At 44.4% G+C, this 24158-nt stretch overlaps 1 protein-coding gene across 1 annotated transcript; it reads left to right on the top strand.

Annotated features, from left to right (window-relative positions):
* Positions 1-778: 778 nt before the first annotated feature.
* kiaa0232 (KIAA0232 ortholog) lies at positions 779-23226 on the top strand. The gene is made up of 8 exons (XM_072687135.1): positions 779-843; positions 6738-7297; positions 10938-11078; positions 11293-11362; positions 11448-11535; positions 11657-14999; positions 18538-18646; positions 19643-23226. The coding sequence occupies exons 2-8, from the start codon at positions 7061-7063 to the stop codon at positions 19657-19659; spliced, it is 4005 nt and encodes a 1334-aa protein (XP_072543236.1). The 5' UTR covers positions 779-843; positions 6738-7060; the 3' UTR covers positions 19660-23226.
* Positions 23227-24158: the final 932 nt, after the last annotated feature.

Here is a 24158-nt window from a genome sequence, read left to right as displayed (position 1 = left end):
CACACACCCAGAGCGGTGGGCAGCCAACTCCAGCGCCCGGGGAGCAGAGAGGGTAAAGGGCCTTGCTCAAGGGCCCAACAGTGGCAGCTTGCCGAGCCCGGGAATCGAACCCACAACCCTGTTATCGATATCCCGGCGCTCTAACCGCTGAGCCACCACTGCCCCATAATAATCTCATTCATTTAATTCTGCATGTTGGGAATTCTGTGGAAATGCCCTTAAAGTGATGTAAAAGGATGTGACGTCCTAAACCAACAGGGTTTAAGGCCTTATACAGGACATGCTGACTGAGAGCTGTGTTTGAAAGACCTGCCAACTCACATCACATTCAGGAAGGTGGCACTTATATCAATCATAATGATAATCCGTTATCATACCGTCTTCTCAGATCTGCTTATTTATTTATATTTATTTATCTGCTCTTATTATGATCTGCAAATATCTGCAGATATCTCATATATATATATATATTGCACTTTACATTAACAATGCAGTTTAAATAGAATAGCAGAATGAGTCTATGTCCATTGAGTCACAACAAATAACCATTACTAAACACTCAAAACACTTCAAACACAGGCCTATATTCATACACATCCAATAATAATACCCTCTTAAGTAGTCTAAGAGCTTATTTCGGCTCTAATGTCATAAAAGAGTCGTGAGTTTCAGCGTCAGTTTCACAACACGCACTACTTAGTGCTCTGATGCAATCGGGCGCGGCGGAGGAACACGCCCCCTCATTAGTAGGGCGGTCGGCCTTCGGCTTGTTGCCGTGGAGACGGCGGAGTGAGAGGCGCGCAGCGGGAGCGAAGTCGCCGCTTCTGCTCCTTTTAACGGCAGGTAAAAATGTCCCTTTTATTAAAACCCGCTCCTTTTCACCGACTCTGTAACCGCGTCTTTGCTAAACGCTTCACTCCTCGACTGCGGGGTCGTCCGGCGGGCGTGTCCGAGCGGAGCCGCAGCCGCAGCCGGAGCCGCAGCGCTCCGTGGAATACGACGTCGCTAGCTGAGCTAAGCTAACGGCGGTGGGCTGGTACCCGGATGTTGCTAGCGGGTTGCTACTCCGTGCGGCTATCGATCAGGTTTGACGTCTCGCGGCGTTTATTGGGGCTTTTAGGCCGATTTGTAGTGTCGTGATCGAAGCAGACGAGGACTGGGAGTGTATCTGCGGCGTTTGGGGGGATTAGCGGGCCCTGACTTAGCTAGATAGATAGATTGCTAATGCTAACGCTAATGCTAATGCTAACGCTAATGCTAACGCTAATGTCGTTCAAATCAAAATAGCTAGCTAAGCTAAGCTAGGACGGCTTATTATGGTTATTTATCCAACTAACTCAATTAAAATGTATAAATTTCCGTTGTTTTAATTAACTAATGAGTGTTTTTCAGTGTTTAATGGAGGCAGAGGTGGAATTAGCGTAAGTTAAAGGCGCTCGAGCTGTGCTTCCCTCGCGTTTAGCTGCGTCAGCCCGATGAAGTGCAGCCAGAAACCCCAAATATATCTAAATAACCCCCCCAGTGACCGTGACAGCGGCCTGTGTCGACCATATAACGCAAGATGCACTCAATTAGCACGAGGTTGTCCTCCTAGATGGTGACCAGCTTCTTAAAAATGCCAGCTAGTGCAGGGGGAGATTGGCTCAGCCTGTGGCCGGGTCACCATAACACTGGCCATATCTCTCATATCTCTCATGTTCTGGACCTTCTAATGCTGTGCTTATTTATGTGTCAGCCGTCTAACGTGGACCTGCAAGGCTGTGTGTCCCGTTTAATCAGCCTGCCCGGTTGGTTTCTGCATTAGTCAGCTTGTTTCCCTTTTCAGACTGAGTGTGTTTTTATTGTACCCCAACAAAACAGCACCAGAGACACTCGTGTTTTATATCTGGGGACGAATTTCAGCCCTGTGAGTGTGAGTGTGTGTGTGTGAGTGTGTGTGTGTGAGTGTGTGTGTGTGAGTGTGTGTGTGTGTGTGTGTGTGTGTGTGTGTGTGTGTGTGAGTGTGAGTGTGTGTGAGTGTGTGTGTGTGTGAGTGTGTGTGTGTGTGTGTGAGTGTGTGTGTGTGTGTGTGAGTGTGTGTGTGTGTGTGTGTTCGCTGTGGCACGTTTGCTCTGTTTTTGACAGGGACAGCTGCTGTAGACCAGATCAATCACTGTACAATCACACTGATTTACACTCCCCATATAGTGATCAGCTCCTGAACACACTCCTGTACGAGCACGGCTAGGGCTTGCGAAGACTTTGGCACGTGTTTTAAACATTGTTATTATTGTTATTATTATTAAGTATGTCATGAGAGAATTTTTGCGAAGACCAATCCTTAGATTTCAAGTTGGACCCGCCTGTCTGGTTAAGGCGTTGGAATAGCTGGTGACCAAGCTGAGCTGACTGGTTTATTTCTGTGTCATTAAACTGGTCTGCCTTCATACTTTTGATATATATATATATATATAATATACACACACACGCACAGATCAGTCAGCCATAACATTAGCACCACTGCCAGCTGATCTTGGTCTACAGTGGCTCCTGTCCAGAGGTGGATCTACATCTACGTATTAGTCAGTGAGTGAACTGTCAGGTCTTGAAGATGATGAGGGTGATGAAGGTGTTAAAGCAGGAAATATGGACAAGCCTAAGAATCTGAGACAGTTTGACAAGAACCAAACTGTGAGGTTCTAGATAATGACTTGGTTAGAACATCTCCAGAACATCAGGCTGCAGGTCTTGAGGGGTGTTCCTGGTATGCAGTGGGCAGTACCTACTAAAAGTGCTCCGTGAAAGGACAACCGGTGAATCAGGGTCGTGGGCCTGTCATAGGCATGAGGTTCGTTGCCTCACAATTACAGGACTTAAAGGATCTGCTGCTAATGTTAGTCTGGTGACAGATACCACAGCAGGCAGGTGGTACTAATGTTATGGCTTATATATATATTAATTAGTCTTGGCTGATATTGATGCTGTCTAATGGAAAACATGTACCTCTATTTTTGTCTGTTTTTAATATTCTGCATGGTTTAAACCCTGAAGCTGCTTCTGTACACTGTCTAAATAATTATGGATGAATGGACCAATAGAAATGCTGTAAATTACCTGGAATATATATACATTTTTTTTTTTAAAGAAAATTTTCCATTTCCCTATAAAGTCACAGTTTCCACGTTTTTCATTGGGTTATATATAGAAATATGATATATAAAAGAAAGATCTGGTCCAAATAGTAATATTTTATTATATCATGATAAATTTTGTTGTGGTACACTATATTTTTTTAGGCATGTCGAGGGTATCAATGCATTTTTCATTACAAACCGCGTAAACAGGCTGATTTTAATATAAGAATGTATTTAATATGAGAATCTGCCTGTACTGATGATTTTGTCTGTGTTAACGTGTATCGCGATTAGTAATAGAGTACCATGAAAGTATCTTTAAATATTCTGATAGTTTTATATAGAATAAATGCTAATGCATTTCTGTATTGATGTTAGAAGCTGGTCCGTGCCAATTAATACGCTCACATATTGGTTTGGATCGGACATGTAGCCAGTTTATGATCATGTTGGCACATTTGCTCTGTTTCTGAACCTTTTATATGCTTTGTTTTTTGTGTAGGGTCTTTATTTGAGTTTTGCAAAACGTAATCCTCATAAACTGCCAATTTAACCAGCCTCCTGACTGTATTCTCAGATCTGTGACTTTTTAGCTTAGCTGGTCACCAAGCTGAGTTGGCCAGTTTATTTCTGCATCAGTCTGCCTTCATACTTCTGATCATAACTTACCTGCCACCACTTACATAACTTAGAAAGTAGGCATGTAATAGTCCTGTAGGCTTTCCAGGTTGAACTGTGTGCTAAATTCTGTCTGCTGCTACCCCAATCTTCCTAGCTGTTATATTACGTAACACAAACCCGGCTCAGTCTGTACAGCGGGTGTGTAAGACTTGTGCTGGACTTACCGAGATGCCCCTGATGGGTGTCTGAAAAGTGTCCGAGCCGGACTAACATTAGTTAATCTATAAATAACTCAGCACCGTAATGGCTACGAGCGCCTGCAAGGTTGCTGTATGTGTGTTCAATCAACAGTATGGAAGGACACACACACACACACACACACACTCTCTCTCACACACACAAGGGCACAGGGCTTTACTGTGTGGTTCTGTTTATTTATTTATAATCTCCGCTTTACAGACGGCTCAGTCAGAGGCTTGAGTACAGAGCAGGCCTGACGGCTGCAAAATCAGGTTACTTTTATTTTCTTGTTGAAATTGAAAGCAGAATGAAGTGCCCTACAGATCGGTTCCCTTTTGGTGCACAGTCAAGTTCCTTATCAGGCTTCACTGGTGTCTGTGAGCGCTTCACCCAAAAACATGTCTGCCTCACGTGTGACAGACACGCCCTCCACTGACAGCTACACAGCCCTCCTGTTCAGGAGCCCTGCAGGAAACAGATACTCTGGTATGGGGAAGTGTGAGCTTCTCTATCGGGTAGCCTCTCTCTCTCTCTCTCTCTCTCTCTCTCTTTATATGATACCCATGTAGATTCTGACTGATACTAATCCAATATATTTTCTATTTTAAAAGATAAATCTTCAGTTTTTCGGTTTGTTGGAGGCTTCTTTACTCCTTGTGGTTCTGCTTTGCTCTTGGGCTGAGCTTGCTATGACAGTCTGACCTGGTTGAACGATTTAGATGGCTGATTTCTAATAATTCGGAGATCTTTTTAAGCCCCCTATCCTAGACTCCTCTGCACCTACAACCTTCTTTCTGAAGGCCTCGGAGAGCTCTTTAGATCTGGACATGGTAATCTTCTTCACCCCTCACTTCAAACACCAAGAGCAGACCAAACTGAGGGCCTGTTTACGCCTGGCGTTTACATGTGTTTTGAATCCAGATAGTATCTGGATCTACTTTGACCGGATTCTGTTTACACTACTCAGTATAATGCATCCCCAGTGTGACCGGGTCAGATTTCAAAGCTGGACAACTCGTACATCACTTCCGTTTTACTGACGCTTTTCTCAGAGCTGTCTTTCTCAGTGTGGTGGACCGATGGAGGGTTCTCACATTCCTGTGACCGATAGGGACGTCCCGACTGGGGATAATGTCAGTTTATGAGCCCCTAAGGACACCAGACCAAGACTTGGAACTGGATCAGGATTAATGTAGTCGATACCCAGTCCGATTAGATTTGCCTCGATGGGCACTGATCCACTTAACCCAAACTCTGTAATATTCCCATCATCTACCGGTAAATAAGCACAAGTGTGAACACACACACAGTTGTTGTTGTGTGTGTTTTTTTTTTTTGTTTTTTCCTTTAATTTTTTTGGTGAGGTAATTTTGGTTGTCTGACAATTTACACCTTTTTTTTATTAAAGTCCTCTTACAAGATTTAAGTTTTTGTCAATTTAAGAGTTTGTCATGTGCACAGCAGAAACCAGCAGTTCCTCCATTTACCGATCTTACCGATTGATCTTATAAATATCACTATAAAAAGAGAGAAACCGAATAAGTATCTTATATATATATATATATATATATATATTAGTTTTTGTTATTGTAAATGGTGCATGATGTAGGTGTCCTCTGCTCTGATTGGATGCCCTGTATTTAAAAAGTAGCCCAGGCTCAAGCACTGTGAGTGGGCGGAGCTAAACTACAGTAGGCAGAATATGTAGATACGAGGAACTCAAAGCAGCTTAGTGATCCCCATGTACAGCTTAATGCAGAAGTTTGTGCACCCCTGATAAAACTGCCCCTGTTTTTGAAGTGTAAATAAGTCACATCTTTTACAGAGACATACTTCTGCACATTGCAGTGCATAATTACGGGTTGTTTACTGGAAATTGCCTTATGCATGTGACTGTTGGAGGTGGTGTATATTATTAAAACTTTAACCATGTGTATATTTTGTCACTGTCATGCAAATAAGCGGCTGCTTTATCGGACAAGGAAAAACCTTAAGTTTCATTAGAAGCCAATGTAAAAAAGAATAATTCCAAGTAAGTTGGAGCTTTTCTATTGGTCCATTCATCATGAAATTAGTGCAACGTGAAAAACTGCCATGTCAAAGTCAAAAGCACAGAGCATAAGAGCTTTTTAAATGATGCTTGCCACTTAAGTCAAGCGTCTAAAAGTAGACCATCATTCTCAGACTACTCAAACACTTGGCTAGGTAAGGGTTGTGTGCAGGATTATAATGTGTAATAGAATCAGTTTACAAATGGCATAATTTCCAAAATTTCACAATTTACATAATTTACAGACACAGTTTTATGATTTCCAGACAGTACACAATATACATAGCCTATGCCAGGGCCTTTATATACAGTGTGCTTAACTTCACTGCAGAATAGCAGTATGCAGCACCATACAGATTAAATATTGTGTGACCACAGCAGAAATTAATAATGGTGCAGTAATGCAGTAACTGTAGAGTAAGAGTAATAATAGTATTTCAGTAATATAGCTGCTCTGGAGAATGTGCAATTCAGCCTAGTCTTTGTTAAATGCAAGGGTTTAACAAGCCTGAAATGCTGTACCAACACCAAGGTGACCATCCTGAACAAGCACCTGCTTCTTGTGTCTTGTGGCTTGTCAGTTTATATTGGCTATATTGAACCCCCTGCCTGTACAACTTTCAGACTCTGGAGCTCAGCAACAGTTTAAGATGTAATGATCGGAGGTTTAATCACAGTTCTAAGATTACTAACTCTTTCTTTCTTTTGAACAGGTGATTCCTGTAGCCAGCTGTCCTTCAACATGAAGATCTCTGATTGAAACCGAGCACACTCCGTGTTCTCCTGTAAGCTGCCAGCCATCAGCTGTCCTAACCATGCCTGAAGATTAGAGCCCCTCTCCTTGCTAATAGCATTTAAATAAAATCTGTTTAAAAAAAAAAAAAAAAAAAAAAATCTACATGTACCTTCATGTAGGCCCCTCCTTGTCCGTCCCACTGGAGTGAGTCCTCTCCCTACCAGGCCGCCCTCCGTCACCCTCTCGAACCTACCCGAGAGAATGCCCTTGCACCTGAGAATGGCTCCCACCTAAAGTTCCATGCGTCCAGTCAGCGGAGAGTCGTCCGGTCCTGCCCCCCCTGAGAGCGTATCGCGGCCCTTCCCCGTGCTGGGCTCGCTGCCCCCGTCGGAGATGTCCCTGCTGCAGTCTCTGGGCCCAGTGCAGAGCTGGCTGGGCCAGGAGCTGGAGAAATGTGGCATAGACGCTATGATCTACACCCGATACGTCCTCAGCCTCCTGCTGCATGATAGCTACGACTACGACCTGCAGGACCAGGTATGGATGTTTAATTTTTTTTTTCAGGTTCAAAGCTCAGGTAGCTCTATTGTAACAAAATAAAGGAATTACGAGTTTTTAGCCCCGTAATCCCATCACTCCACCCCCCTGTCTCTCAGCAGTGAGAGAGTTTCTACAGTAGAAGATCCAGATCTGATCAGAGCAGATAAAGCAGGTGAACATGAATCCAGTAAAAAGGAGAAACAAGAGCTTCTCATTCTGAAGAAAGTAGTGAGATCTTGTCAGTGAGCTAGTCTGAAGATCTGAAGAGAACTCTAAATAATACTAGACTCCATGAGGAGAACTTTGGAGATGTTCTAATGATGAACACAGTGATGGAGAACCACCACCACTTTCTGTAGGAGTGTTATTATTAGTGTTTATTCTGATATTAGTGTTTTATTGACCAGAGGAGGAGCATGTCTGTTCAAGTAGAGCTGCATATATTTAAAGGTATGTATAATTGGTGGTCACTCTAGATGTTTTGGTTCTTCAGCATATTGCAGTGTTTGCACAATTGCACAAGCTTCGCCAAACAGCTAAAACACGGCAGTAAAATGTGTAAAACCATTTATTGTGGATAATAAGGAATTTTTAACATCAGCATTTTGCTCACAATAAACTAGTGTGACTAAGCTGCAGCCAAATGCTCATCTGCAGTCACAGAAACACTACTGGTACTTTTGAATTACAAATGAGTATGTAAAATGTATTTAAATACACTAAATGGACTAAAGTATTGGGACACTTGCTCATTCTTTGAAATCTGGGGTATTATCTCTTGCTTCTGTTGGAGTAACTGTCTCTACTGTCCAGAGAAGAAGACTTTCTACTAGAATTTAGAGGAGCATTGCTGTGAGGATTTGATTGCATTCAGCTACAAGAGCATTAGTAAGGTCAATATGTTGAATGATGATCACCACCCCACTTCATCCCCTCCAACTCATCCTAAAAGTATTGAAAGGAGCTCCACCACCATCATTCCAGAGAGCACAGCTCTTCCACTGCTCCACAGCTCCTCAATGCTGGGGGGCTTTATACCCCTCTAGCCCACGCCTGGCGTTAGCCACGCCTGGCATGATGCCTTTATGTTGATCTGCTCCACTAGGTGCCTTCTGCTCCTGAGTCCTATTCTATTGGCAGTACATCTCTACAGGAACTAGACGAGCTGTGTCAGCAATGGGTGTAACTTTTTTGAAAGTAGCTGAATGTATTCGTTAGAAGGGGTGTCTACAAACATTTGGACATGGTGTTTGTAAAAGCCAGACGAGAGAACAGATAGCAGTGACTGTCTGTCTTCCACAGAAGGCTGAAGATATTCATAAAGCTGTTCACTGTCGGATTAACCCACTTCCTGTGAATGATCTGCAGTTGTGAACAGCACTGATCTTCATCTTTTTGTTTAGTTTAGTTTAGTAGTGTAGTTTAGTTAAGGTGTTCTGCAAGATGACTGACTATTGCACTCCCTGCCCCATGCAACGCCTGAGCTGCACTTTGACGATTCTGCTCATGTTCATTTGATTTCGATGCATTGATGCTTCTCTATTAACTCTGAAGATGGTATCGGATAAGCCGAGGCTGCTGCGTTAAGAATAACCACTTACAGGAAGGTCTTGCATGTTTATCTCAGAAACACAGATATGGATTATTTAACTGCTGGAGTGGCTCTGAATTATATTTTATATATATATATATATATTTTTTTTTATATTTATATGCAGTTAGTTAAAAATGAGGTTGCATTGCTTTATTTTTATATTTGAGACCCTTATTTTGTCAAAGCCCAGTGCATATTGTGCTGTTCTGTATATTCAGGATCGCAGGAGATATTAATACAATAAGTCACACAAATTATTACAGTATATTTACAGTATCTGGTCACCGAGTCAGGGGAAAACTTTGGTCTTTAAACAATGCAGTAGTGTTAAATATCACAGTCAATAGCATGTCTGTTCACCATCATGCATTTACACCCCTCCACAGTGCACATCTTCAGGTCCATACATCTCAAATTTACAAAGTTTATTAATGTGATTGCACCCCACATTTTAGCCAGAAGTTTGAGGACAGAGCTCTGTTGGCCTAAACATATTTGATGCGCTTTTGCTCTTTCAATTTTTCTTATAAAGTATCTTACATTTTGGCCAAGTTCTAGATTCCAGCTCTACCTCAGTCTGAAAAGTGCAGTTTAGAGTAGAATAGAGCTGCACAGGATATCGTTTCAGCATCGGCATTGCAATGCGCACATGCACAGTGGACACGTCGCGTGACGTGCAATGTCATGGAAGGCGAATTGCATCATACATGTTGTGTAACAGCAGCTTACAGCTTACTTGATGCAAAAGAACAATTTTGCATTGTTCTTATTTTCCATGCCAGATCTACCAGAGGCAGATTATACCTGCCCTATATCGTTTATTTTACTCAAATGATCTATACAAAGAGGCGTTATTAAGATCATGACTTCTGGCGAAATCTGGTAAATTCCTGCATCCTTTTTTTTTTAATATAATATAATAATCTGTCCTAGTATGTAAGCAGTGAAATTTGAGTAGTTTGCTGATGCACCAGTAGTTATTGTCAAGACTGGAGCGTGAGTTTAGTGAGTTAACAGAGTGCAAGTGTGTGGATCTGCAGTTAGAACCTGTATAAATGCTCAGTGGCCACTGAGGTGGCAGTGTTTTGTAATCAAAACATCAAGTAACATTTATTATTAATAGCATAGCACCGATACCGTATTGGTATCAGCACTGATACTGGCACTTACACACAGTAGCTTTATCTGTATCCCACCATCTGTATGGTAATTGAGCGCAGCGAAACCATATAGGTTACTGGCGCTTATTACATATTTTTTATTTCGCTTATTTATTTATTTTACATAGAACATTTTTTGTTTTGCAGATTTTATTATAAAAAACAAATGTTTAAACAACCAGTAAAATTCGGTCAGAGACGTTTCTCAACATTAACCAGACGTTTAATGAACTTTGAGCTCTTTCTGTCTCCTTCTTTGGTTCTGAAAGCAGAAGTTGACTTTCAGCAGCTTGTTTAAAGAGCAGACACTGAAGTGTAGCAGCTTTTCACTCAGAGGCGTGAAGCTGAATGTGAAATCGCTGCAGAAGCTCTTTCTGTTTCTGAACTGGTGTTTTTACACGGCTCTGAAATGTGAATTTAAACAGCAGTTAAAAGCTGGTTGGTGAAGCTGAGCCAGATTCTGCTTCCCCACCTGCCCGTGTTTCTGCACTGTGGCCATTTTTATTATTTCAGCTCTGAAACTTTTCAAATCTGCAGTTCCTCAACCAGTAAACTCTGCTCTTAAAGCTTATTTGGGCTCATATATTAAAAAGGTTCAGCCTAAATCAAGTGGAACTCTTTAAATATCAGGATTTAGAGGTGTCCAGTATGGTATTGGTATCTGCAGATACTTATAAATCTGGAAAGGGGGGAAAAAGGTGGTATCAGTGCATCCCTAGTTATTATGATTTGGTCAAGGGTGCAGAAACTAGACTTAAACAGCTGTGAATATTTGATCATGTTCTTCCGTCGAACTGTAGAGAGATGACTAAGGACCTGGAGCAGAGCTGTGGTGTTGTGTTCTAATGAAACTGCACATGTGTTTTTCTGACTGTCCGCACAGGAAAACGACATCTTCCTGGGTTGGGAGAAGGGAGCAGGGAAGAAGTGGGGGAAGAGCAGGAGGAAGGCAGGGACGGACCTTAGTCTGGAGGAGATGAAGAAGCAAGCCGCTGTGCAATGCCTGCGTTCTGCCTCTGACGAAGTAAGACCCTGTTCATATGTCAGAAGAGAACTACCCCTGTTCTCATTGTGTCTTATATGAAATGTGAAGTACACGTTTAATCTGTTTTACCGTATGATCCAGCCCTACTCCTGCACCTTGTCTGTTACTGACCCTGCTTAACCTGAAGTCAAGGGATGTATTTTTGGGGTTGTCTTAACTATTGGCTGATTTGGTGTATGTTTTGTTTTTCCAGAACTCTGGAATCGAAAGCTTGGTTGAGGAGCTTTGCTCCAAACTTAAAGAAATTCAGAATAAACAAAAGGGTTTGTGGCTTTTTCCTCTTTGATTTGAAATGCATTGTGCGTTGCTCATTGAACTAACACACTACTGTGCTTCATTATCCTACAGAAAAAGACAAGCAAACAAGTAAGAAGTCTGATGGATCTCGGTCTCCTGAATTAGCTGAATCCCCTTCCTCTAAAGATCAGGTGGAAATGTAAGGAGTTTCTTTCGTCTAATATTTGGAAAATATATTCTGAGGAATCTGGTAGCACCTTTACAAGTGCAGCATGATTGTGGGTCTTAAAATTCAAAGCATCTTCTTTCCCTCCCCAAAGGTACTACGAAGCCTTTCCACCTCTCTCTGAGAAATCCGTTTGTCTCCAAGAGATCATGACGGTGTGGAACAAGGCTAAAGCATGCACGTATTCCAGCTCCTCCTCATCTGCTGCCCCTCAGACAAGCACGGACACATCTTCCCCAAAAGACTGCACCAGCGAAGGCGAGATCTTCAAGGACAAAGGGCCCGATGCATTTAGCACCACCGCAACTACCGAGAAGGCTCAACAGCGGCGCAGCAAGAAGGAAAAAGAGAACCGATACCACGTGGGTGCGACTGGGGTATCCGATGACCAGGCTGCCTCCCAAAACAAGAGGCAGGCCAGAAACCGATCTGATTTAGGGCACCGTCCCCGATCCTGGTCCTCTGGCTCAAGTGAGGGTGGCTCGAGCTCCAGCGGTAACCAAGACTCAAAAACCTCTAATAGCAAAGGAGTTCGGGTTCGACACAAGTCTCGCGAGGTTGGCAGCAGAAGCAAAAAGGGGCGCAACAGTGGGCAAGTCAAACTGGCCCTGAAGGCTATTGACAAGGAAGAGCGTAGAAACACAGGTAGCAGTTGCGGCGCCACCGAAGGCCCTTCAAAGCAACAGCAGCACTACACGAAAAAAGGCAAGAGGCCGTTGAGGGAGATTCGTAAAGATCCCAGCTGGGCTCAGGTGAGGGAGTCTGGAGGTGAGGCTTGTAACAATAAGGAATATATGGAAGAACCCCTTTGGTATACCGAGCCCATCTCTGAGTATTTTGTCCCGTTAAGCCAGAGTAAACTGGAGACAAAGTACCGAAGCAAACCAGACTCCCTCAATGACCTGGCCACGTCCATTGACATGGACTGTCTGTCGGAGAGGGTGCAAGGGATCTGCATCGCCAACTCCTTGTTTCAAAGGGCGTACCTTGCAGCAGGTACTTTTGTGGACGGGCACTTCGTCGAAGTGCCTGGCGAAGGAAATGAGGAGGCCACTGAACTAAACGGGACCTCAAGCTGCCCTCCTCCCGAGGATGGTCAAGATTTAGATGATGAGCATCTGTCTGAATTCACTCACTTCTATGAAGTCGATATATATCAATCCATATTGGATCCTAGTGCCTCAGATGCAGTACAAGAGAGCCGGATCTTAAACATGATTCGGCAAAAGAGCAGCGAGCCGAGAGACGTCGAGGCAGGGTGTCGCATAGTTTTAGATGGCCTTGAGCTGCAAGGGGAAAGTGCAATAATGGTGGATTCTCTGGGAGCTTCAGGAGCTGACGTGACCCTCACGCAGGATATGGAAAACATAGCTCACGTGTGGGAGTGCTGCTCATCTTCTAGTTCTGAGGATTTAGAAGGAGAAAGCTGTGCGGGCGACTCTCCGGTTAGGCTCTCCCCTGTGCTGGGCGGCGTGCCGTTTAACCTCAGCAGGCTGCCTGGGGCTCTCGGGGAGCCTCCTCTTCAAGAAACCGGTGCCCTGAACTCCTGCTTCTCGCTCTTTGAGCTGCAGTGCGACAGTTCTGCTTTCCCCTTTCCCTGCGACTCGCTTGCGTCGAGTCGCGACAACGTAGATTCAAGTAGCTGTCTAGATCCCCTCGGAAACAAACAGTCCCGCTTGCTAATTTGGACCAAAAACAGTGCCTTCGATGAAACCGAACACTGCTCTAACCTCTCGACGAGGACTTGCAGCCCGTGGTCCCACTCGGAGGAGACGCGTTCGGACAGCGAGCAAGTAGGTGCTCAGGTGGACGAGTCGGCTCCGTTCGGCAGCGAAGAGGTCGGCCACATAATTCCTCCGCTCCCGGCTTCCTATCTGGAGGAAGAACTTCTGGATTTTTTGCAGGAGAACCCAAGTCACCAGCAAGACGAAATGAGTGTAGGCACGGTGTCCAACCAGACCTTCAACAAGGTGTCTAAACTGGAGTCTGTTTGTGGAATAGCGTTGGAGCAGGCCGAGAGCAAGCAGTACAACGCCGTTTTGTTTGCAGATGACGCGAACCAACAAAACGATGATTACAGCTCAGGAATAATAAAAGACATTTGGATGGCCATTGGAGACCGAGATTGCGTCTTGGCGCTCGGAGTGGAGAAGGCAGGAGAGACCCTGTTTTCAGAGGAGACGCCCAGCTACCAGTGCTGCTGTCTTGATGTCGAGGTGAAGGGCGAGCCTATCCAGAAGAAGGCTGTGCAGCGTTCCGAGTACCACCTGTGGGAGGGTCAGAAAGAGGACCAGGGGCTGGCCAAAGGTAAGCTCTCCAAGATAGACGGAGGGGATTATACCACACCTGCCAGACCTTGGGACGCTAATTCGGAGAAGGACAATACGTCATTTATTCTTGGCGGGGTGTACGGAGAGCTAAAGACCCTAAGTAATGATAAGGAATGGGCTGTGGTTCCGCCTGACGACGCCTGCAGCAGCCTGTTGCAGTGCGCAGCAGCTTCCTCCTCCGATGTGGTGACCATCGCGGGGACGGACGCGTTCATGAACACGGGCAGTTGCTTTGCTCCTGGGCATAAGCCTCTGTGGAGACCTTTGGTGTCCTTTGGACAGAACGATCAGGCAAGCAAAGGGACGGGGGACGGACTGAATAAGGGATTTTCCGTTATCTTCCATGAAGATTTACTCGGATCCTGCGGAGGCTACTGCGGAGAGGAGCAGGGACTGGATTACCCGTTTTCGTCCTTGGATCTGAATAACCCTTTTTCCCAAGTCCTGCATGTGGAATGCTCCTTCGAACCCGAAGACATGGCTTCGTTCAGCCCAGGCTTCAAGCCGAAGTCTATACTGTGCTCGGAGTCAACGGACAGCGAGCCCTTCTGTCCGCGGTTGTACGGCATCAACCGCACTCAGTATCGGGCCATCCGCATATCCCCGAGGACTCACTTTCGGCCAATATCTGCCTCTGAACTGTCTCCGGGTTGGTGCAGCGTGTCCGACGCGGAGTCTGAGAAGGAGGAAACGAGTCTTCCCGTTCCCGGTCAGACGGACGTCTTCGACGATCCGCAGGCAGACCTCAAACCCCTGGAGGAAGATGCGGAGTGCGAAGGCCCTTACTACGGGAAGTCCGAACTGGAATCTGGTAAATTCTTACCCAGATTAAAGAAGTCCGGCATGGAGAAGAGTGCCCAGACTTCTCTGGATTCGCAGGAAGGTGGGGGTACGTCTCTGCCAACCGCAGAGCCGGAGATTTGCTTAGATTGTGAAATTGCGGAAGTGTCTGCTGTGGCATCAGAGGTCAGCTCTCGTGTGGAGGTGCCTACAGATACGCTTCAGGAAGAAGAGTCTTGCATAGAAAGAGAGACTTGCAGGTGTGTTGGGACAAGCCAGGTTCCAGAGTTTGGGAAGTCCTACAACATGGTTCAAGAGTTGCATGAGGTAAGAAGTGAGCATGTGACTGTGCAAGTGGTTAATTTGGGTGCTGTCACGTTATGGTTATGGTTGCGAGACGTGATCAATGACCCTTAATGTGACCGTATGTAGTTTTAGGACCAGTAGGAGTGTTGAGGTTGGGAACTGTGATTGGGAAATTTGTGATTAACATTAAAATGTGATTGGAGGGAAAGGAGAACTGTGTCCGGGTGTTGCATAATCTACTGAAGAGATTAAAGCTAGGAGGCAGGATAAGTGTGGCACATGACATGCCCTGGCCGCAGTAGGGTGTTGATTGGTTGCTGTGCCGTTGCATTTGATACCGTAATCTCATCATTTGTTGATGTTTTAATACATCAATACATTGATCTGTTTTAAGATTTTTAGTATTGATTTATTGATCCATTTGAGATCCATTCATGAGTAAAGGTCAGAGAGCTTCAGAGTTTTTCTGAGGGCCAGGTTTTTCTTAAGCTTGCTTTGCACTTCTTTGGCTTGTTGATTCGTTCGGACCTAAGAAACGATAGCAACAGCTGTCAGATGGAAATGGAAGCTCCTGAGTCCAACTTTCCATGGAAACTTTCCTCTTTTCCAGCTATTGATGTGTCACTGAGGACCTTGTTCTCACACCAAGATGCAAAAAGGGTTCTATGTTGAACAGCAGACGGTTCTAGAAATACCATCTACTGGAGGTTTTCCATAGTGTATATGAAGAACAGTGTAATCATGTAAAGAACCATATAAGCAACTTCTTACTATTCAATATAGAACCATTACATTTCCTAAAAGACCCTTAAAGGACCCCCCCCCCCTTTTTTTTCATTTATTTATTTTTTGAAGAGTGTACTGGTACCTTTTTAATGAATTCATTGGAAGCTCATAGTAACACCTAACCACCCAGGATTAACGGTCAGCTTCAGTCTGCCGTCCACTGTTTTCTGCTCTTTGAAGGCTGAGCTGCATCTCTCGATCCAGGCAGACTTCCCTTTTTGTTCTGCTTGTTCTGGTCAAGCCACTCTCCTGCAAGACACGAGTCACTTTGTCACGATCAATAAGTGCAGAGAGCACAGGCGAATTTGGCCTGGTTGGTTTTGTAGTTTAACTCTAAGAATAAAGAGCACAGTTACAGTTGCTTTTTAACGGCTGCTAGGATTATTGCTAATCAGATTAGCCTACATCTTGGCTGCCCAACCCTACTGTTGAGTATCTGCTGCCATGCAGTGTTTCCAACCTTATTTCAACAGCGTTTCTCAACTCCCGAGTCTAGAGCCCAGCCTACACCACCTAGTTTTCCTTCTCTGACACACCGGAGTCATGCCGTTTGCTAATTACCAAGTCTGGGGTGTTGGTTGGTGGGTGGGTGAAGAAAATGGGTATTGCAGGTAAGGGCTTTAGGACTGGAATTGGGAAATGCTGGTTGAGCACACCTAACACAGCTAATCCAGTTAATCAGGGCCTTCAGTAGCCCAATTTAGAGCCCTAGCTTCAGCAGCATTGAAAAGGAACTGTGCGTGTCTCCAGAAATGTTTGTGAACACCCTTTCTAATGAACGCACTCCGCTACTTTTAGTTTCCCCTGTAGAGAAGTACTGCCAATAGAATAGGACTCTCTAGAGCAGATCATCATGAAGCTAATGGCACCATGCTGCCTAATTCCAGCCGTGGCATAGAGGAGTGTATATGAAGCCCCCGGCATTGAGGAGCTGTGGAGCAGTGGAAGAACTGTTCTCTGGAATGATGGTGGAGGAGCTCCATCCAGTACCTAGTTTGGGATGAGGTGGGGTGGTGATCATCATCCAACATCCAATCAAATCCTCACTGCAGTGCTTCTACAGAATCTAGTAGAAAGTCTTCTTCTCTGGAAAGTAGAGACAGTTACTCCAGCAACAGCAGGAGAAACCCGACAGATCAAATCAGATTAATATCCTGATCAGGAGAATTTGCCCCACACGTGAGATTAGAGGTCCTCCTGTTTAGTTCATGGATCAAAACTGACCAATAGTGGTTTTAGCACATTTTATTTTATCTCATGTAATTTGTGCAGAATGTAAACGTAGTTCTTCAGCTTGGAAGAAGTGATCGGATGACTTGGAGCTTGGAGCCGAGCCTGGGGGATTGGGATGAGTGTGTTTACTGTGATGCCGACCTACAAAGCCAAGACTGGACCAGCCAGCCTTTTCTGTCCTGCACCGAAGTGGAGGATCGAACTTCGCCTGGGTGTCCGAACAGCAGAGTCCAACACTCGCTGTCCTCAAACCCAGTCTGAAGACCCTCCTCTTCTGAGAGGACTCAGTGTGCAGAGTGTAGAGGATTGAGTCTCCAGACTGAGTCTAAGATTAGAGGATCTTCTGGACTCTAGTCTTTATAAACTAGATAAGGGTCTTTTCTGAGTGACCGTGAAGCTCTTCTGTAAGAACTCTGGAGAAGAACGTCTGATAAAGGCCTAAAGGTGTAAATTCTTGTCTGCCCGTGTCATTCAAGTGTCCTTCAGATTGGTTATGTGGTTCAGTTTTGTTGATATTAAAGCTGATCTTTTTGGTGCAGTGATGGCGGTTCAGTGGTTCAGCTGTAGCAGGACAGTGTTCAGAGATGGTGAATCAGCATTTAGAGACAGGCGGTGATGCGGCGGTGATGCAGCGACTGTGCTCACCCTGCTCTGGAGTGATCTGATGCAACTCTTACTTCATTACTGAGCCCTTTGCTTTTCTGTCTGCATTCTTCTTCTAATCTAGGCACGAGGCATTGATCCTAAGCCTCTCTGGAATGTCCTTCGCTCTTATTGTCTTCCTTATCCTGCAAATCCAAATTCCTGATCACTGACCCTTTACCACTTGGTTGACTTCAGGTAGTGATGGTTGTAGTTGAAGCCGAGTCTGTAAATGCCAGCCTAGGCGCACTCAGAACCTCAGAACCTGTTTAAGTTCATACTGGGTACAAAATATAAATCAGTAAAAAAAATAATGGTAATAAAAAGAATAAAATAATAAAATAAATAGTATTTTACGGTTTTATGTTTGTATATAATATAGTGTGTGTGTGTGTGTGTGTGTGTGTGTGTGTGTGTGTGTGTATATATATATATATATATATATCTATCAAGCCTTTTTCAGTTCGAGGTAGACCTACTGTATAAACTCATGTAGATGGGTCAACATTCAGTCATATCCATTTGATGCACTGATGTAGAAATCGGGACAAATTCCACCTGAATTGGCCTTACTGGTGAATGATCATTTCTAGAGGGTAAATAAATTAAACAAATTCAGAGGAACTGAGGATCTTTCCAGGCAGTAGTCCAGAGTCGCCCAATCCCTCTGCTCTTCTGGCCCTAAATACGTTAAATATCGTCTTCAGAAATTGCTCAGTTTTTGTTATTTTTAAAAAATAATTTTAGCAACAGTAATTCTGGATGCATTTCTTATAGAAAATATCATTAAATATCAGCAAAGGATTTAAATTCATTTGGAGACCAAATTTAAAAGAGTTAAACCCTGCAGGCGTTCATTTCTCTAATGCATCATTGTGTTATCTGCTTGTTTTGTCAGTTTCCCCTGTTGAGTTTTGGAGAGCAGAGTATGACGAGAAGCCAGCAGGAGGAGTGCTGGTGGCAGAACACACTCTGCTCCCCCATGTTTTCAGGATCTCGATGCACAGGTAAGAGCGCCAGATAGCAGCCCAAGACCCTAATAGAGCCCCATTACATCTGCGCTTAGTCATAATCAATGACCCTTTAATCCAGTATGAATCTGCAGTGCGTAGTGTTTTACAGTGTGCCTGTAGTAAATGTGGCGTGATTTAAATCCAGTATGAATCTGTAGTTTGTGTAGTCCTCAGATTCATACTGGATATAAAATCCCTCCAGAATTAATAAAGTGTGTAGTGTTTTACATTAATAACTGTAATGATTCTAGTCCAGTATGAATCTGCAGTGTGTGTGTGTAGTGTTTTACAGTCTGACCGTAGTAACTGTGGCCTGATTCTAGTCCAGTATGAATCTGCAGTGTGTGTGTGTGTGTGTAGGGTTTTACAGTCTGACCGTAATAACTGTGGCCTGATTCTAGTCCAGTATGAATCTGCAGTGTGTGTGTAGGGTTTTACAGTCTGACTGTAGTAACTGTGGCCTGATTCTAGTCCAGTATGAATCTGCAGTGTGTAGATTTCTACAGGCTGAGATTAACAGCTGTGGAGTGATGGTCTTATGTAACTGGCTAAGCTCCCTCAGTAATGGTGGCACTGTTCCAATCCACCTGCCGTTAATTGAATAATGTCCTGTGACACTCAGGTAAACATCTGGGCCATGAATGTGGGGCGGTGAGACAGATGCTTTACCTCATTCCAGTTGGCCAATCAAGTGCTGAGAAATTAGATTAGATTATCCTCCCTCCTCTGGGGAACTGACCTCTGCTACAGAAGGGCTAGATATTCATTCCAGTAGAACTGGTCTTGGGATTACAGCGCCCTCTCCTGGACAGTTTGGGAAGGAAACAAAAACACTAAAGCACAATTACAATGTGTTGATTGCTTTTGTGTGTGGGGGAAATGATCATTTATTTATTTATTACTAATACTAAAATAGGCACATCACAACATTTTTGTATTGTTAATTAATAATTATTAATGATCAATTCTGCTCTGTCTTTCTGTCTCCAGGCAGCAGTAACATATGAGTTTGCTGCTCGACGCAGAGGCGCGTCCCGGCGGTCTTCTCCTCCTCTGCTTTCAGTTTTCCTTAATAAACTCAGCGGAGGAGGAGGAGGATGAGGAGGGCCTTCATCAGAACAGCAGCAGCAGCAGCAGCTCCATGGGCCCGCGGCATCCAGAGAGAGGCCTCCTCAGCCAAGCCGACCCCCTCTTTGATACTCACTCAGTTTCACTTCACCTCACCTCAGCCCTCTGTCAGCACCGTCAACCAAAAAACGAACAGAATGGAGGGGGGGCTGTGTGAGGGCATTTCTTCTAGATTTGTTTGAAGTCTGTGTATTCCAACAGCGTTAATCCGTTTTGATGAACACAGTCAGTTTAGGTGATAAGAATGATCTTTAGTTGACAGTACAGAGTCAGGTGATAACCGTGATCTTTTACTTGAACCCCATGTAAGTTTTTTTCCTAATCTCCTTTTCCTTTCCTTTTTCTTTTCTTTTCTTTTTTTGGACCTAGGATAACTAGAGCTGTGGTGTCCCACTGATTGTGCATGTGGCTGTCACGCTAGTCCTTACTCCTAACAGTGTAACTGCTCTATGACCTCACCGTAACGTCCACGAAAAACAGGTTGGAATAGAGAAGAAAAAAAATAGAGCCCCATGACCTCATCCTCTCGTTTTCGTCCTTATTCCTGTAGGCCTTTTATTCCGAGAGCGCGTAGAGCGCAGCGCTGCGGCGAGGCAAGGCGAGGCGAGACTCTGCGCGTTCCTTCCCAGTCGCCCGAGCGACCCCGAACGCAGCCGCAGGCCGACGGGCCGACCCGGTTTCATGGGTCTGTCCCATGAAACCTTTCCCTTGTTAACACTCGGAGCACGTCGTCGTTGGTTAGTGGGGTGAAAAAAAAAAAAGCACAAATTTCCCTTAAAATAAAATACAATAAAATAAATATAATAAATAATGCTGCCATGCAAAAACCTGGTATCTCCAGTTTTGTTTAGTTTTTTTTACTGTGAGACCATATGAATCTGGCTGCTGTTCTTTACGTTGCATCAGAGTTTCATGATAATTGGACCAATAGAAATGCTCCAAAATGACCTGGAATCTAATCTTTTTACACTGAAGGTTTTTGCATGACAGCTACATACATATATACGTGTGTGTGTGTGCGTGTGTGCGTATATATAATAAATACAAATTATATGAACATAATTTTATTTATTATTATTATTATTAATAAAATATTAAGAATGATCTGGGGAAATGAGAAGGTTTGCCATTGAAAAGTTATGATTTTAGCGTTTCTCAGTTTAAGTTCTTAATATCTCTTAAGAAAGTCTCTAATTTGTGTTTGTTTGAAACTGTAGCACAAACCCCTCGGTGCTATAGACGCTTTACTCACACTTCTGTAGCGCTCGTTACAGTCGAGCGTCGTGGCCATGATTTCTTGTAGGCTTTGTTGTGAAGTTCCATGTTGAACTTGCGTGCGTGACACCGGTATCGGTATTGACTAACGAAGTTCTGAAGTAAAGTAAGATGGTCGGCTGCTGATGGTCGGCTGCTGATGGTCGGCTGCTGATGGCCGGCTGCTGATGGCCGGCTGCTGATGGCCGGCTGCTGATGGCCGGCTGCTGATGGCCGGCTGCAGTAGCAGTACTTGGCTTTATTGATTAGGAGGGTATTCGCTTAATGGCCTTCTGTTCTCCCGTAGTGTTTTCCTCTGTCCGTTGAGGTGCGGTCGGTTTTGGTTTTGGTTTGGTGTTTTAATTTTATTTTTATTTATTTTCCCCTCCTTTCCCAGCAGTAGCATGAATGATGAACAGCTGGAGGTTGGGGAGGATTTTACAGAAGCAGAATTGGGAGTGTAGACACTACGTACGATTCGTCTGGATCTGCAGTCGGCTTAAAATGTGTTCACGTACGAGAATTTCAGGTGTGGTGTTTTTGTTTTAAAAGTTATTTTTCTTTTTTTCTTTTCTTTGTGTTCTGTAGCACATCTACACTTTCTACAGAGTGAGAATATTAACGTGTGCTTAAAGTCGTCTGAACGCCAGAGTCGTGAGTTCTGTATCTCGGCCGACCGGCGCGTCTTCACATCGGCCGGATTTTTATTATCGGTTGTGGCCTGAAACCAAATTAGAATTGGGCCAATGTGTGCTTGCTTGTTTTCTATTGAGCTTCTAGGAAAAAAATGGGACGTTTGATTTAGTTTGGGAGTCTGAATGAGAATAACGACCCCTTTCCCCTTTTCTCGTAATCGTCGTTGCAGTTCTCCGCACACTACGTACAAAATCGCAGACAGGTAGAGAGACGTCTGCAGTTCAGTCGGAAACCGGTCAGTCTGTCCTAAACGAGCCAAGGAGGGACGGGTCGAGCCGTGTAACGTCTCGAACCTTAAACTCAACTAGAGAAATACGCCCGCATGGTTTCTTTAGTCCGAATCTGTGCGTTTTACTTTATGATTGTGCCCCCTGGTGGCTGCAGGAGTGTACTGGAAACTGATGGATAAGACATTGTTGGTATTTCAGTTCATTTGTTGGTTTGTTGGTTGGTTTGTTTTCCAGCCTGAGCCACCGTAGAGAACCAGGTTCACTGGTAATTCAGCCGAATACGGTTATTTATTAAAGCACTCTAATGAATAATAATAATATTTGAGCTTCCTTTAGTAAAGCATTATTAATCAGCACTGAAGATGCTGTTAGTGTTTCCAAAACACTTCCTCCCCGAGCCCCCCTTGGCACTCAGCCGCTGTTTTTCCACAGATGGTACCTGTATTTATAACTCAGTCTAAATAAGCATTATTATTATTATTATTATTATTATTATTATTTATTATTATTATTATTTCTCATAGAGAATTAAACAAAAACAGGGTTTATTGAGGAGAGGTTTCCCGAATGGACAGTTTCAGAAAATGAAAATGCTGCATGAGGTCATTGAGGTTAATATGGTCATTTAATTTCAGAGTTCTGCTTTGCTTAAACTGCAAAAAAAAAAAGTTTTAACAATATAAGAAACCTACAAACGAGTGTAAGTTTTATTTTCTTTTGCTTTTAAGTATTGTGTGTGTGTGTGTGTGTGTGTGTGTGTGTGTGTGTGTGTGTGTGTGTGTGTGTGTGAGAGTATATGTGGGTCCTCACAGATGAGCGTCCGTTAAAAACAGTCAGACTGATGAGAGTGGGCGTCCCGGTGGAGCGAGGTGCTCGTTTGCGTGGGAGACGGGGTTTAGTGTAGGTCTTTACTCCTTTCAGTTCAGTGGCCTTTGTTTGCGTCCTGGGAGGAAGAGGCCGCCGAGCTGGACGAGCTTTAACGCAGAGCTGGGATCGTTCTTCTCCAAGCGCAGAGAACCTGAAGGTTCTTCTCTTGTCCCTCCATTCTCGTCTGTAACCGTCTTTTACATCCAGCCCGGCCATTCACCCACTCATCCCACCACTCTCTCTCTCTGTCCTCTCCAACACTGTTCTGAGTCACCACCTCAGCGCCACCCACCCCAGAACCCCCCAAAATGAGGAAACTCGTTCTAATTCCGTATTCATCTCCAGCAGGTTTCGTTTCATTGTTGAGTTTCTAAATCTCTAATAAAGGATTGAGTATAACGGCCTGTGTGTGATGGGTGGTTTGTTTACAGGCACACGTCCAACATTAAGCCCACTGGGGAACCTCGATGGCCTTCTAGGTTCTAGGAAGGATGGAGGCGGGTAAACTCTACAGTACGCTCTTAGATTGGGGAGGAGGTTCTACTAGGGGTTCTTTGAGCAGTGCTGTAGAAAAGCCACCTTGGGTTCACCTTGGCCAGCCATGTTGGTATGGGAGGATGGGACTTTCTCGAGGTTCTTCACCATGTTCCTCGCACCAGTCAGCCAAAACATTATCACCATCTGCCTGACGTTGTGTCGGTCAAGCCACGGAGTCCACAAGACCGTCCTGGAAGTTGTGAGGTGGTTCTTAAATTCTCCAGTTGTCCCTTCTTGGAACACTTTTGGTGTTCTTTTGATGTTCTGACCCAGTCATTATCTAGAACATCACAGTTTGGTTCTTGTCAAACTGTCTCTGATTTTTACGCTTGTCCATTTTTCCTGCTCCGACTCCTCACTCTCAAGAACTGGTTCTAATGTTATGGCTGATGGGCCAGTCTGATGTCCATTGGGTGGAACCAGACCATCAAAAGGTCTTCGAGGTCCTTCATGTAAGTGCTGTGTGTAGATCATAGAGAACATTGACTCAGTACTTCATGGTTCTGAGACTTGTGGTCTCCCCACAGAGGAACCTTTGTCCAGTAATGTCTGAAACTACTCGGACAGTACCGGGTTCCTGGGTTCTGTAAAGGAGAACAGTGTGTATAAAGCCCATGCCTACAGTAGCGGTCTTCACGGGCTTGAAAGAAAGTAAGGCTGGAGCCCAACCCGTACCTGTGAGTTTAAGACCTGAACGGATCCGCCCCAACTGGTACTGGTCAACATAATACCAGAAGTCCAGAGAGGGTGAGAATGGGTCTGCTGCTTGACCCAGTCCTGATCGCGTCGGCCCA

This window comes from Salminus brasiliensis, chromosome 9 (genome assembly GCF_030463535.1).
Source record: "Salminus brasiliensis chromosome 9, fSalBra1.hap2, whole genome shotgun sequence".
Taxonomy (NCBI): domain Eukaryota; kingdom Metazoa; phylum Chordata; class Actinopteri; order Characiformes; family Bryconidae; genus Salminus; species Salminus brasiliensis.
The sequence above is the reverse complement of the archived record's forward strand: the minus strand, read 5'-3'. Positions and strand labels throughout refer to the sequence as shown.